The sequence below is a fragment of the Oncorhynchus keta genome, unplaced genomic scaffold (assembly GCF_023373465.1).
Source record: "Oncorhynchus keta strain PuntledgeMale-10-30-2019 unplaced genomic scaffold, Oket_V2 Un_scaffold_17573_pilon_pilon, whole genome shotgun sequence".
NCBI lineage: Eukaryota > Metazoa > Chordata > Actinopteri > Salmoniformes > Salmonidae > Oncorhynchus > Oncorhynchus keta.
In genome coordinates this window covers 146,875-160,708 of record NW_026290825.1, presented here as the reverse complement: position 1 = coordinate 160,708, position 13,834 = coordinate 146,875, and the positions used below count along the sequence as shown (strand labels likewise).

Genomic DNA, 13,834 nt, shown 5'->3' with positions numbered 1-13,834 from the left:
CGTTTAACCTCTAGCGTCGAGCAAACCCGTATCCGGGAGCGTAATCATAGCCTCAAGCTCATTAGCATAACGCAACGTTAACTATTCATGAAAATCGCAAATTAAATGAAATAAATATATTGGCTCACAAGCTTAGCCTTTTGTTAACAACACTGTCATCTCAGATTTTCAAAATATGCTTTTCAACCATAGCTACACAAGCATTTGTGTAAGAGTATTGATAGCTAGTGTAGCATTTAGCATTAGCATTCAGCAGGCAACATTGTCACAAAACAAGAAAAGCATTGAAATAAAATAATTTACCTTTGAAGAACTTCGGATGTTTTCAATGAGGAGAGTCTGTTATATAGCAAATGTTCAGTTTTTCCAAAAAGATTATTTGTTGGAGAAATTGCTCTGTTTTGTTCATCACGTTTGGCTAAGAAAAACCCCCGAAAATTCAGTCATTACAACGCCGAACTTTTTTCCAAATTAACTCCATAATATCGACAGAAACATGGCAAACGTTGTTTAGATTCAATCCTCAAGGTGTTTTTCACATATCTATTCGATGATAAGTCATTCGCGGCAGTTGGGTTTCTCCTCTGAAGCAAATGGAAAAATGCACGCAGATGGAGATTACGCAATAATTGCAACGGAGGACACCAAGCGAGCACCTGGTAAATGTAGTCTCTTATGGTCAATCTTCCAATGATATGCCTACAAATACGTCACAATGCTGCAGACACCTTGGGGAAACGACAAAGTGTAGGCTCATTCCTTGCGCATTCACAGCCATATAAGGAGACATTGGAACACAGCGCCTTCAAAATCTGGGGCATTTCCTGTTTCATCTTGGTTTCGCCTGTAGCATCAGTTCTGTGGCACTCACAGATAATATCTTTGCAGTTTTGGAAACGTCAGAGTGTTTTCTTTCCAAAGCTGTCAATTATATGCATAGTCGAGCATCTTTTCGTGACAAAATATCTTGTTTAAAACAGGAAGGGGCAGGGATTGTATTGTAACATAAAGGACTGAAAGATATATAGATTATATATAGTCATCTACATGAAACAATCTATTTTATTCTGCCACACATGAGCATTTACCTGACGAACATTTAGTTATCTGTGGTACATCTAAATGAATAAATAGATGTTTTAGCTTATACATGTTGTATTGACAGATGTCTGTTATACCGAAACTAAAATATTGACTTGATATTTTCTGGATTTCAGGACAAGACGGAGAAGGACACCATTCTGAAACTCCTCCTCAACCTTCACGACCACCTGGCTCATATTGCTGGTATGTTTTATGAAAGGATCTGAAGAGGATCAGAGCCTGGTTCCTCTCTAGGTTTATAATCTCTACCTGGTACAGCCAGAAGAGGACTGGCCTCTTCTCAGAGCCTGGTTCTTCTCTAGGTTTATAATCTCTACCTGGTACAGCCAGAAGAGGACTGGCCTCCTCTCAGAGCCTGGTTCCTCTCTAGGTTTATAATCTCCACCTGGTACAGCCAGAAGAGGACTGGCCACCCCTCATAGCCTGGTTCCTCTCTAGGTCTCTTCCTAGGTTCTGGCCTTTCTAGGGAGTTTTTCCTAGCCACCGTGCTTCTACACCTGCATTGTCTGTCTCTGCCCGTCTGTCTCCGCCCGCCTGTCTGTCTCCTCCCGCCCGTCTGTCTGTCTCCACCCCGTCTGTCTCCGCCCCCCGTCTGCCTGTCTCCGACCCCCCCGTCTCTGTCTCCGCCCCCCGCCCCTGTCTCCGCCCCTGTCTCTGTCTCCGCCCCCCGTCTCTGTCTCCGCCCCCCGTCTCTGTCTCCGCCCCCCGTCTCTGTCTCCGCCCCCCGTCTGTCTGTCTCCTCCCCCCGTCTGTCTGTCTCCGCCCCCCGTCTGTCTGTCTCCGCCCCCCGTCTGTCTGTCTCCGCCCCCCGTCTGTCTGTCTCCGCCCCTCGTCTGTCTGTCTCCGCCCCCCGTCTGTCTGTCTCCGCCCCCGTCTGTCTGTCTCCGCCCCCGTCTGTCTGTCTCCGCCCCTGTCTGTCTGTCTCCGCCCCCCGTCTGTCTGTCTCCGCCCCCCGTCTGTCTGTCTCCGCCCCCCGTCTGTCTGTCTCCTCCCCCCGTCTGTCTGTCTCCTCCCCCAGTCTGTCTGTCTCCTCCCCCCGTCTGTCTGTCTCCTCCCCCCCGTATGTCTGTCTCCGCCCCCCTGTCTGTCTCCGCCCCCCGTCTGTCTGTCTCCGCCCTTCTTATAATAAGTGGTTTATCTGCAGCTCACGTGAATGTTGTCCCCATCAGGCCAACATGACTGTACCGCCCCGGAGCAGCAGCAGGCCAACAGGAGCCTGTCTCTGAAGGAAGCCTCTGACTATCTCCTGCAGCAGAGTGAACAGTACCGTCACTGGGTTCTCCTCGCTCTGGAGTGGATCATACGGACAGGGGAGGACGTTGGCATACGGTAACCATGGTTTCTCTTCTAAGAAATCTAATCAAATCGAATTTTATTTGTCACATACACATGGTTAGCAGATGTTAATGCGAGTGTAGCGAAATGCTTGTGCTTCTAGTTCCGACAATGCAGTAATAACCAACAAGTAATCTAACTAACAATTCCAAAACTACTACCTTATAGACACAAGTGTAAGGGGATAAAGAATATGTACATAAAGATATATGAATGAGTGATGGTACAGAGCAGCATAGGCAAGATACAGTAGATGGTATCGAGTACAGTATATACATATGAGATGAGTATGTAAACAAAGTGGCATAGTTAGTGGCTAGTGATACATGTATGACATAAGGATGATATAGAGTACAGTATATACGAATGCATATGAGATGAATAATGTAGGGTATGTAACATTATATTAGGTAGCATTGTTTAAAGTGGCTAGTGATATATTTTACATCATTTCCCATCAATTCCCATTATTAAAGTGGCTGGAGTTGGGTCAGTGTCAATGTCAGTGTGTTGGCAGCAGCCACTCAATGTTAGTGGTGGCTGTTTAACAGTCTGATGGCCTTGAGATAGAAGCTGTTTTTCAGTCTCTCGGTCCCAGCTTTGATGCACCTGTACTGACCTCGCCTTCTGGATGATAGCGGGGTGAACAGGCAGTGGCTTGGGTGGTTGTTGTCCTTGATGATCTTTATGGCCTTCCTGTAACATCGGGTGGTGTAGGTGTCCTGGAGGGCAGGTAGTTTGCCCCCGGTGATGCGTTGTGCAGACCTCACTACCCTCTGGAGAGCATTACGGTTGTGGGCGGAGCAGTTGCCGTACCAGGCGGTGATACAGCCCGCCAGGATGCTCTCGATTGTGCATCTGTAGAAGTTTGTGAGTGCTTTTGGTGACAAGCCGAATTTCTTCAGCCTCCTGAGGTTGAAGAGGCGCTGTTGCGCCTTCGTCACGATGCTGTCTGTGTGAGTGGACCAATTCAGTTTGTCTGTGATGTGTATGCCGAGGAACTTAAAACTTACTACCCTCTCCACTACTGTTCCATCGGTGTGGATAGGGGGGTGTTCCCTCTGCTGTTTCCTGAAGTCCACAATCATCTCCTTAGTTTTGTTGACGTTGAGTGTGAGGTTATTTTCCTGACACCACACTCCGAGGGCCCTCACCTCCTCCCTGAAGGCTGTCTCGTTGTTGTTGGTAATCAAGCCTTCCACTGTTGTGTCGTCCGCAAACTTGATGATTGAGTTGGAGGCGTGCATGGCCACGCAGTCGTGGGTGAACAGGGAGTACAGGAGAGGGCTCAGAACGCACCCTTGTGGGGCCCCAGTGTTGAGGATCAGCGGGGTGGAGATGTTGTTGCCTACCCTCACCACCTGGGGGCGGCCCGTCAGGAAGTCCAGTACCCAGTTGCACAGGGCGGGGTCGAGACCCAGGGTCTCGAGCTTGATGGCGAGCTTGGAGGGTACTATGGTGTTGAATGCCGAGCTGTAGTCGATGAACAGCATTCTCACATAGGTATTCCTCTTGTCCAGATGGGTTAGGGCAGTGTGCAGTGTGGTTGAGATTGCATCGTCTGTGGACCTATTTGGGCGGTAAGCAAATTGATGTGTGTCTAGGGTGTCAGGTAGGGTGGAGGTGATATGGTCCTTGACTAGTCTCTCAAAGCACTTCATGATGACGGAAGTGAGTGCTACGGGGCGGTAGTCGTTTAGCTCAGTTACCTTAGCTTTCTTGGGAACAGGAACAATGGTGGCCCTCTTGAAGCATGTGGGAACAGCAGACTGGTATAGGGATTGATTGAATATGTCCGTAAACACACCGGCCAGCTGGTCTGCGCATGCTCTGAGGGCGCGGCTGGGGATGCCGTCTGGGCCTGCAGCCTTGCGAGGGTTGACACGTTTAAATGTTTTACTCACCTCGGCTGCAGTGAAGGAGAGACCGCATGTTTTCGTTGCAGGCCGTGTCAGTGGCACTGTATTGTCCTCAAAGCGGGCAAAAAAGACATCCTGGTCCGTGACTGGGCTGGTTTTCTTCTTGTAGTCCGTGACTGACTGTAGACCCTGCCACATACCTCTTGTGTCTGAGCCGTTGAATTGAGATTCTACTTTGTCTCTATACTGACGCTTAGCTTGTTTGATTGCCTTGCGGAGGGAATAGTTACACTGTTTGTATTCGGTCATGTTACCAGTCACCTTGCCCTGATTAAAAGCAGTGGTTCGCGCTTTCAGTTTCACGCGAATGCTGCCATCAATCCACGGTTTCTGGTTAAGGAATGTTTTAATCGTTGCTATGGGAACGACATCTTCAACGCACGTTCTAATGAACTCGCACACCGAATCAGCGTATTCGTCAATGTTGTTATCTGACGCAATACGAAACATATCCCAGTCCACGTGATGGAAGCAGTCTTGGAGTGTGGAGTCAGATTGGTCGGACCAGCGTTGGACAGACCTCAGCGCGGGAGCCTCTTGTTTTAGTTTCTGTCTGTAGGCAGGGATCAACAAAATGGAGTCGTGGTCAGCTTTTCCGAAAGGAGGGCGGGGCAGGGTCTTATATGCTTCGCGGAAGTTAGAGTAACAATGATCCAAGGTTTTTCCACCCCTGGTTGCGCAATCGATATGCTGATAAAATTTAGGGAGTCTTGTTTTCAGATTAGCTTTGTTAAAATCCCCAGCTACAATGAATGCGGCCATCTCTGTCGGCGCCGGAAGTTGTAAGATTCTCTGAAGAGGAGAGCATATTGGGTCGTGGTCATTAGGACAGGGGAGGACGTTGGCATACGGTAACCATGGTTTCTCTTCTAAGATTCTCTGAAGAGGAGAGCATATTGGGTCGTGGTCATTAGGACAGGGGAGGACGTTGGCATACGGTAACCATGGTTTCTCTTCTAAGATTCTCTGAAGAGGAGAGCATATCGGGTCGTGGTCATTAGGACAGGGGAGGACGTTGGCATACGGTAACCATGGTTTCTCTTCTAAGAGTCTCTGAAGAGGAGAGCATATCAGGTTGTGGTCATTAGGACAGGGGAGGACGTTGGCATAAGGTAACCATGGTTTCTCTTCTAAGAGTCTCTGAAGTGGAGAGCATATCGGGTCGTGGTCATTAGGACACGCGGCAGGCATTTCATATCGGACAGGTGGTCCCTCCCTGTTTGGGTGCTCCCTCCCTGTTTGGGTGGTCCCTCTCTGATTGGGTGGTCCCTCCCTGTTTGGGTGGTCCCTCTCTGATTGGGTGGTCTCTCCCTGTTTGGGTGGTCCCTCCCTGTTTGGGTGGTCCCTCTCTGATTGGGTGGTCCCTCCCTGTTTGGGTGGTCCCTCTCTGATTGGGTGGTCTCTCCCTGTTTGGGTGGTCTCTCCCTGTTTGGGTGGTCCCTCCCTGTTTGGGTGGTCCCTCTCTGATTGGGTGGTCCCTCCCTGTTTGGGTGGTCCCTCTCTGATTGGGTGGTCCCTCTCTGATTGGGTGGTCCCTTTCTGATTGGGTGGTCCCTCTCTGATTGGGTGGTCCCTCTCTGATTGGGTGGTCCCTTTCTGATTGGGTGGTCCCTCTCTGATTGGGTGGTCCCTCTCTGATTGGGTGGTCCCTCTCTGATTGGGTGGTCCCTCTCTGATTGGGTGGTCCCTCTCTGATTGGGTGGTCCCTCCCTGATTGGGTGGTCCCTCCCTGATTGGGTGGTCCCTCCCTGATTGGGTGGTCCCTCCCTGATTGTCTGTGTTCTTGTGTTTGGTGCCTAACCCTGTTATCAACCCCTATGATGTATTCTCATACTAATGGAACATCCCTCTCCCCCCTCTCCTATCTCCCTCCTCTCTCTCCCTCCTCCCCCCTTCCTTTCGCTCCCCTCCTCTCTTCTCTTCTCTCCCCCTCACTCCTTCTCTCCCTCCTCTCTTCTCTCTCCCTCCTCCCCCTCACTCCTTCTCTCCCTCCTCCCCCTCACTCCTTCTCTCCCTCCTCCCCCTCACTCCTTCTCTCCCTCCTCCCCCTCACTCCTTCTCTCCCTCCTCCCCCTCACTCCTTCTCTCCCTCCTCTCTTCTCTCCCCCTTCTATCTCTCCCTCCCCCTCCTCTCTTCTCTCCCCCTTCTATCTCTCCCTCCATCCCCCTTCTCTCTTCTCTCCCCCTTCTCTCTCTCCCTCCCCCTCCTCTCTTCTCTCTCCCTCCTCCCCTCACTCCTTCTCTCCCTCACTCCTTCTCTCCCTCTCCTCCTCCTCTCCCAGGCTGATCGGGGATAACCCAGAGGAGGCAGTAGCGGACGTGAGTGAGGTGACTCGTCTGGAGTCGACCCACCCCAAGATGTCCTTCTCCTGCCGCTTCAGAAGAGCCTTTTTTACAGTCATCCACAGGGTGCTGCTCATCCTAACAGGTTAGACATGTCTCCTCTCCTCTTTACAGTCATCCACAGGGTGCTGTTCATCCTAACAGGTTAGACATGTCTCCTCTCCTCTTTACAGTCATCCACAGGGTGCTGCTCATCCTAACAGGTTAGACATGTCTCCTCTCCTCTTTACAGTCATCCACAGGGTGCTGCTCATCCTAACAGGTTAGACATGTCTCCTCTCCTCTTTACAGTCATCCACAGGGTGCTGCTCATCCTAACAGGTTAGACATGTCTCCTCTCCTCTTTACAGTCATCCACAGGGTGCTGCTCATCCTAACAGGTTAGACATGTCTCCTCTCCTCTTTACAGTCATCTACAGGGTGCTGCTCATCCTAACAGGTTAGACATGTCTCCTCTCCTCTTTACAGTCATCCACAGGGTGCTGCTCATCCTAACAGGTTAGACATGTCTCCTCTCCTCTCTACAGTCATCCACAGGGTGCTGCTCATCCTAACAGGTTAGACATGTCTCCTCCTCTTTACAGTCATCCACAGGGTGCTGCTCATCCTAACAGGTTAGACATGTCTCCTCTCCTCTTTACAGTCATCCACAGGGTGCTGCTCATCCTAACAGGTTAGACATGTCTTCTCCTCTTTACAGTCATCCACAGGGTGCTGCTCATCCTAACAGGTTAGACATGTCTCCTCTCCTCTTTACAGTCATCCACAGGGTGCTGCTCATCCTAACAGGTTAGACATGTCTCCTCCTCTTTACAGTCATCCACAGGGTGCTGCTCATCCTAACAGGTTAGACATGTCTCCTCTCCTCTTTACAGTCATCCACAGGGTGCTGCTCATCCTAACAGGTTAGACATGTCTCCTCTCCTCTTTACAGTCATCCACAGGGTGCTGCTCATCCTAACAGGTTAGACATGTCTCCTCTCCTCTTTACAGTCATCCACAGGGTGCTGCTCATCCTAACAGGTTAGACATGTCTCCTCTCCTCTTTACAGTCATCCACAGGGTGCTGCTCATCCTAACAGGTTAGACATGTCTCCTCGTCTTTACAGTCATCCACAGGGTGCTGCTCATCCTAACAGGTTAGACATGTCTCCTCTCCTCTTTACAGTCATCCACAGGGTGCTGCTCATCCTAACAGGTTAGACATGTCTTCTCCTCTTTACAGTCATCCACAGGGTGCTGCTCATCCTAACAGGTTAGACATGTCTCCTCTCCTCTTTACAGTCATCCACAGGGTGCTGCTCATCCTAACAGGTTAGACATGTCTCCTCCTCTTTACAGTCATCCACAGGGTGCTGCTCATCCTAACAGGTTAGACATGTCTCCTCTCCTCTTTACAGTCATCCACAGGGTGCTGCTCATCCTAACAGGTTAGACATGTCTCCTCTCCTCTTTACAGTCATCCACAGGGTGCTGCTCATCCTAACAGGTTAGACATGTCTCCTCTCCTCTTTACAGTCATCCACAGGGTGCTGCTCATCCTAACAGGTTAGACATGTCTCCTCCTCTTTACAGTCATCTACAGGGTGCTGCTCATCCTAACAGGTTAGACATGTCTCCTCTCCTCTTTACAGTCATCCACAGGGTGCTGCTCATCCTAACAGGTTAGACATGTCTCCTCTCCTCTTTACAGTCATCCACAGGGTGCTGCTCATCCTAACAGGCCTCCTCCTCTTTACAGTCATCCACAGGGTGCTGCTCATCCTAACAGGTTAGACATGTCTCCTCTCCTCTTTATAGTCATCCACAGGGTGCTGCTCATCCTAACAGGTTAGACATGTCTTCTCTCCTCTTTACAGTCATCCACAGGGTGCTGCTCATCCTAACAGGTTAGACATGTCTCCTCACAGGCCTCCTCCTCTTTAGTCATCCACAGGGTGCTGCTCATCCTAACAGGTTAGACATGTCTTCTCCTCTTTACAGTCATCCACAGGGTGCTGCTCATCCTAACAGGTTAGACATGTCTTCTCTCCTCTTTACAGTCATCCACAGGGTGCTGCTCATCCTAACAGGTTAGACATGTCTCCTCTCCTCTTTACAGTCATCCACAGGGTGCTGCTCATCCTAACAGGTTAGACATGTCTCCTCTCCTCTTTACAGTCATCCACAGGGTGCTGCTCATCCTAACAGGTTAGACATGTCTTCTCTCCTCTTTACAGTCATCCACAGGGTGCTGCTCATCCTAACAGGCCTCCTCCTCTTTACAGTCATCCACAGGGTGCTGCTCATCCTAACAGGTTAGACATGTCTCCTCCTCTTTACAGTCATCCACAGGGTGCTGCTCATCCTAACAGGTTAGACATGTCTCCTCTCCTCTTTACAGTCATCCACAGGGTGCTGCTCATCCTAACAGGTTAGACATGTCTTCTCTCCTCTTTACAGTCATCCACAGGGTGCTGCTCATCCTAACAGGTTAGACATGTCTCCTCTCCTCTTTACAGTCATCCACAGGGTGCTGCTCATCCTAACAGGTTAGACATGTCTCCTCTCCTCTTTACAGTCATCCACAGGGTGCTGCTCATCCTAACAGGCCTCCTCCTCTTTACAGTCATCCACAGGGTGCTGCTCATCCTAACAGGCCTCCTCCTCTTTACAGTCATCCACAGGGTGCTGCTCATCCTAACAGGCCTCCTCCTCTTTACAGTCATCCACAGGGTGCTGCTCATCCTGACAGGCCTCCTCCTCTTTACAGTCATCCACAGGGTGCTGCTCATCCTGACAGGCCTCCTCCTCTTTACAGTCATCCACAGGGTGCTGCTCATCCTGACAGGCCTCCTCCTCTTTACAGTCATCCACAGGGTGCTTCTCCTGTGATTGGTCTGGTGTGAGGTGTATTCTACTATATGAAGTATCTAATCTAACCTCTCTCTCTCTCTCTCTCTAGTGATTGGTCTGGTGTGGGGTGTATTCTACTATATGAAGTATCTAATCTAACCTTCTCTCTCTCTAGTGATTGGTCTGGTGTGAGGTGTATTCTACTATATGAAGTATCTAATCTAACCTTCTCTCTCTCTCTCTCTCTCTAGTGATTGGTCTGGTGTGGGGTGTATTCTACTATATGAAGTATCTAATCTAACCTTCTCTCTCTCTAGTGATTGGTCTGGTGTGGGGTGTATTCTACTATATGAAGTATCTAATCTAACCTTCTCTCTCTCTCTAGTGATTGGTCTGGTGTGGGGTGTATTCTACTATATGAAGTATCTAATCTAACCTTCTCTCTCTCTCTAGTGATTGGTCTGGTGTGGGGTGTATTCTACTATATGAAGTATCTAATCTAACCTTCTCTCTCTCTCTAGTGATTGGTCTGGTGTGGGGTGTATTCTACTATATGAAGTATCTAATCTAACCTTCTCTCTCTCTCTCTCTCTCTAGTGATTGGTCTGGTGTGGGGTGTATTCTACTATATGAAGTATCTAATCTAACCTTCTCTCTCTCTAGTGATTGGTCTGGTGTGGGGTGTATTCTACTATATGAAGTATCTAATCTAACCTTCTCTCTCTCTCTAGTGATTGGTCTGGTGTGGGGTGTATTCTACTATATGAAGTATCTAATCTAACCTTCTCTCTCTCTCTAGTGATTGGTCTGGTGTGAGGTGTATTCTACTATATGAAGTATCTAATCTAACCTTCTCTCTCTAGTGATTGGTCTGGTGTGGGGTGTATTCTACTATATGAAGTATCTAATCTAACCTTCTCTCTCTAGTGATTGGTCTGGTGTGAGGTGTATTCTACTATATGAAGTATCTAATCTAACCTTCTCTCTCTCTCTAGTGATTGGTCTGGTGTGGGGTGTATTCTACTATATGAAGTATCTAATCTAACCTTCTCTCTCTCTAGTGATTCGTCTGGTGTGGGGTGTATTCTACTATATGAAGTATCTAATCTAACCTCTCTCTCTCTCTCTCTAGTGATTGGTCTGGTGTGGGGTGTATTCTACTATATGAAGTATCTAATCTAACCTCTCTCTCTCTCTCTAGTGATTGGTCTGGTGTGAGGTGTATTCTACTATATGAAGTATCTAATCTAACCTTCTCTCTCTCTAGTGATTGGTCTGGTGTGAGGTGTATTCTACTATATGAAGTATCTAATCTAACCTCTCTCTCTCTAGTGATTGGTCTGGTGTGGGGTGTATTCTACTATATGAAGTATCTAATCTAACCTCTCTCTCTCTAGTGATTGGTCTGGTGTGGGGTGTATTCTACTATATGAAGTATCTAATCTAACCTTCTCTCTCTCTCTCTCTCTCTAGTGATTGGTCTGGTGTGGGGTGTATTCTACTATATGAAGTATCTAATCTAACCTTCTCTCTCTCTCTCTAGTGATTGGTCTGGTGTGGGGTGTATTCTACTATATGAAGTATCTAATCTAACCTTCTCTCTCTCTAGTGATTGGTCTGGTGTGGGGTGTATTCTACTATATGAAGTATCTAATCTAACCTTCTCTCTCTCTCTCTCTCTAGTGATTGGTCTGGTGTGGGGTGTATTCTACTATATGAAGTATCTAATCTAACCTTCTCTCTCTCTAGTGATTGGTCTGGTGTGGGGTGTATTCTACTATATGAAGTATCTAATCTAACCTTCTCTCTCTCTAGTGATTGGTCTGGTGTGGGGTGTATTCTACTATATGAAGTATCTAATCTAACCTTCTCTCTCTCTAGTGATTGGTCTGGTGTGGGGTGTATTCTACTATATGAAGTATCTAATCTAACCTTCTCTCTCTCTAGTGATTGGTCTGGTGTGGGGTGTATTCTACTATATGAAGTATCTAATCTAACCTTCTCTCTCTAGTGATTGGTCTGGTGTGGGGTGTATTCTACTATATGAAGTATCGTTGGAGGAGAGAGGAAGAGGAGACCAGGCAGATGTATGACATGGTGGAGAGAATCATCGGTGTTCTGAGGATCCACAACGCATCGTGTCAGGAAAACAATGACCTCCAGCCCTACCTGCCCATCCCTCACGTCAGAGACTCCCTGGTTCAGCCCCAGGACAGGTGAGTACTAACCCACCTTCCCATCCCTCACGTCAGAGACTCCCTGGTCCAACCCCAGGACAGGTGAGTACTAACCTCCTACCTGCCCATCCCTCACGTCAGAGACTCCCTGGTTCAACCCCAGGACAGGTGAGTACTAACCTCCTACCTGCCCATTCCTCACGTCAGAGACTCCCTGGTCCAACCCCAGGACAGGTGAGTACTAACCTCCTACCTGCCCATCCCTCACGTCAGAGACTCCCTGGTTCAACCCCAGGACAGGTGAGTACTAACCTCCTACCTGCCCATTCCTCACGTCAGAGACTCCCTGGTCCAACCCCAGGACAGGTGAGTACTAACCTCCTACCTGCCCATCCCTCACGTCAGAGACTCCCTGGTTCAGCCCCAGGACAGGTGAGTACTAACCTACCTGCCCATTCCTCACGTCAGAGACTCCCTGGTCCAACCCCAGGACAGGTGAGTACTAACCCACCTGCCCATCCCTCACGTCAGAGACTCCCTGGTCCAACCCCAGGACAGGTGAGTACTAACCTACTACCTGCCCATCCCTCACGTCAGAGACTCCCTGGTCCAACCCCAGGACAGGTGAGTACTAACCTACTACCTGCCCATCCCTCACGTCAGAGACTCCCTAGTTCAACCCCAGGACAGGTGAGTACTAACCTACTACCTGCCCATTCCTCACGTCAGAGACTCCCTGGTTCAGCCCCAGGACAGGTGAGTACTAACCCACCTGCCCATCCCTCACGTCAGAGACTCCCTGGTTCAGCCCCAGGACAGGTGAGTACTAACCTCCTACCTGCCCATCCCTCACGTCAGAGACTCCCTGGTTCAGCCCCAGGACAGGTGAGTACTAACCTCCTACCTGCCCATCCCTCACGTCAGAGACTCCCTGGTTCAACCCCAGGACAGGTGAGTACTAACCTCCTACCTGCCCATCCCTCACGTCAGAGACTCCCTGGTTCAACCCCAGGACAGGTGAGTACTAACCTACTACCTGCCCATTCCTCACGTCAGAGACTCCCTGGTTCAGCCCCAAGACAGGTGAGTACTAACCTACCTGCCCATTCCTCACGTCAGAGACTCCCTGGTTCAGCCCCAGGACAGGTGAGTACTAACCTACTACCTGCCCATTCCTCACGTCAGAGACTCCCTGGTTCAGCCCCAAGACAGGTGAGTACTAACCTACCTGCCCATTCCTCACGTCAGAGACTCCCTGGTTCAGCCCCAAGACAGGTGAGTACTAACCTACTTGCCCATTCCTCACGTCAGAGACTCCCTGGTTCAGCCCCAGGACAGGTGAGTACTAACCTACTACCTGCCCATTCCTCACGTCAGAGACTCCCTGGTTCAGCCCCAGGACAGGTGAGTACTAACCTACTACCTGCCCATTAGATACTTCATATAGTGTCAAACTATTATATTAACCTGACTGACTATGCACAATAATAACTATTATATTAACCTGACTGACTATGCACAATAATAACTATTATATTAACCTGACTGACTATGCACAATAATAACTATTATATTAACCTGACTGACTATGCACAATAATAACTATTATATTAACCTGACTGACTATGCACAATAATAACTATTATATTAACCTGACTGACTATGCACAATAATAACTATTATATTAACCTGACTGACTATGCACAATAATAACTATTATATTAACCTGACTGACTATGCACAATAATAACTATTATATTAACCTGACTGACTATGCACAATAATAACTATTATATTAACCTGACTGACTATGCACAATAATAACTATTATATTAACCTGACTGACTATGCACAATAATAACTATAATATTAACCTGATGCACAATAATAACTATAATATTAACCTGACTGACTATGCACAATAATAACTATTATATTAACCTGACTGACTATGCACAATAATAACTATTATATTAACCTGACTGACTATGCACAATAATAACTATTATATTAACCTGACTGACTATGCACAATAATAACTATTATATTAACCTGACTGACTATGCACAATAATAACTATTATATTAACCTGACTGACTATGCACAATAATAACTATTATA

The 13,834-nt window shown here is 48.2% G+C and overlaps 1 protein-coding gene and 3 long non-coding RNA genes across 5 annotated transcripts in view; 2 read left to right on the top strand and 2 right to left on the bottom strand.

The window, feature by feature from the left end:
- The window catches only part of lemd3 (LEM domain containing 3), a 45,575-nt gene that overhangs the window by 19,742 nt on the left and 11,999 nt on the right, over positions 1 to 13,834 (top strand). Inside the window, exons 3-6 of the mRNA XM_052514437.1 lie at positions 1,218 to 1,287; positions 2,274 to 2,433; positions 6,641 to 6,786; positions 11,548 to 11,752. Coding sequence (XP_052370397.1) covers positions 1,218 to 1,287; positions 2,274 to 2,433; positions 6,641 to 6,786; positions 11,548 to 11,752 — 581 coding nt within the window. The remainder of the gene's footprint in view (positions 1 to 1,217; positions 1,288 to 2,273; positions 2,434 to 6,640; positions 6,787 to 11,547; positions 11,753 to 13,834) is intronic.
- LOC127927751 (uncharacterized) lies at positions 6,825 to 7,677 on the top strand. Its single transcript, XR_008128939.1, has 3 exons — positions 6,825 to 6,845; positions 7,082 to 7,199; positions 7,666 to 7,677. It is a non-coding gene; the product is annotated as an uncharacterized LOC127927751 (long non-coding RNA).
- LOC127927749 (uncharacterized) lies at positions 9,268 to 11,344 on the bottom strand. Of its 2 annotated transcripts, none has more exons than XR_008128937.1 (3): positions 11,271 to 11,344; positions 10,109 to 10,250; positions 9,268 to 9,623 (listed from the first exon to the last, which is right to left on the bottom strand). It is a non-coding gene; the product is annotated as an uncharacterized LOC127927749 (long non-coding RNA). The 2 variants fall into 2 exon arrangements; XR_008128936.1 differs by lacking the exon at positions 11,271 to 11,344 and adding an exon at positions 11,131 to 11,204.
- Positions 11,556 to 12,829, bottom strand: LOC127927747 (uncharacterized). Its single transcript, XR_008128933.1, has 3 exons — positions 12,611 to 12,829; positions 12,291 to 12,349; positions 11,556 to 11,705 (listed from the first exon to the last, which is right to left on the bottom strand). It is a non-coding gene; the product is annotated as an uncharacterized LOC127927747 (long non-coding RNA).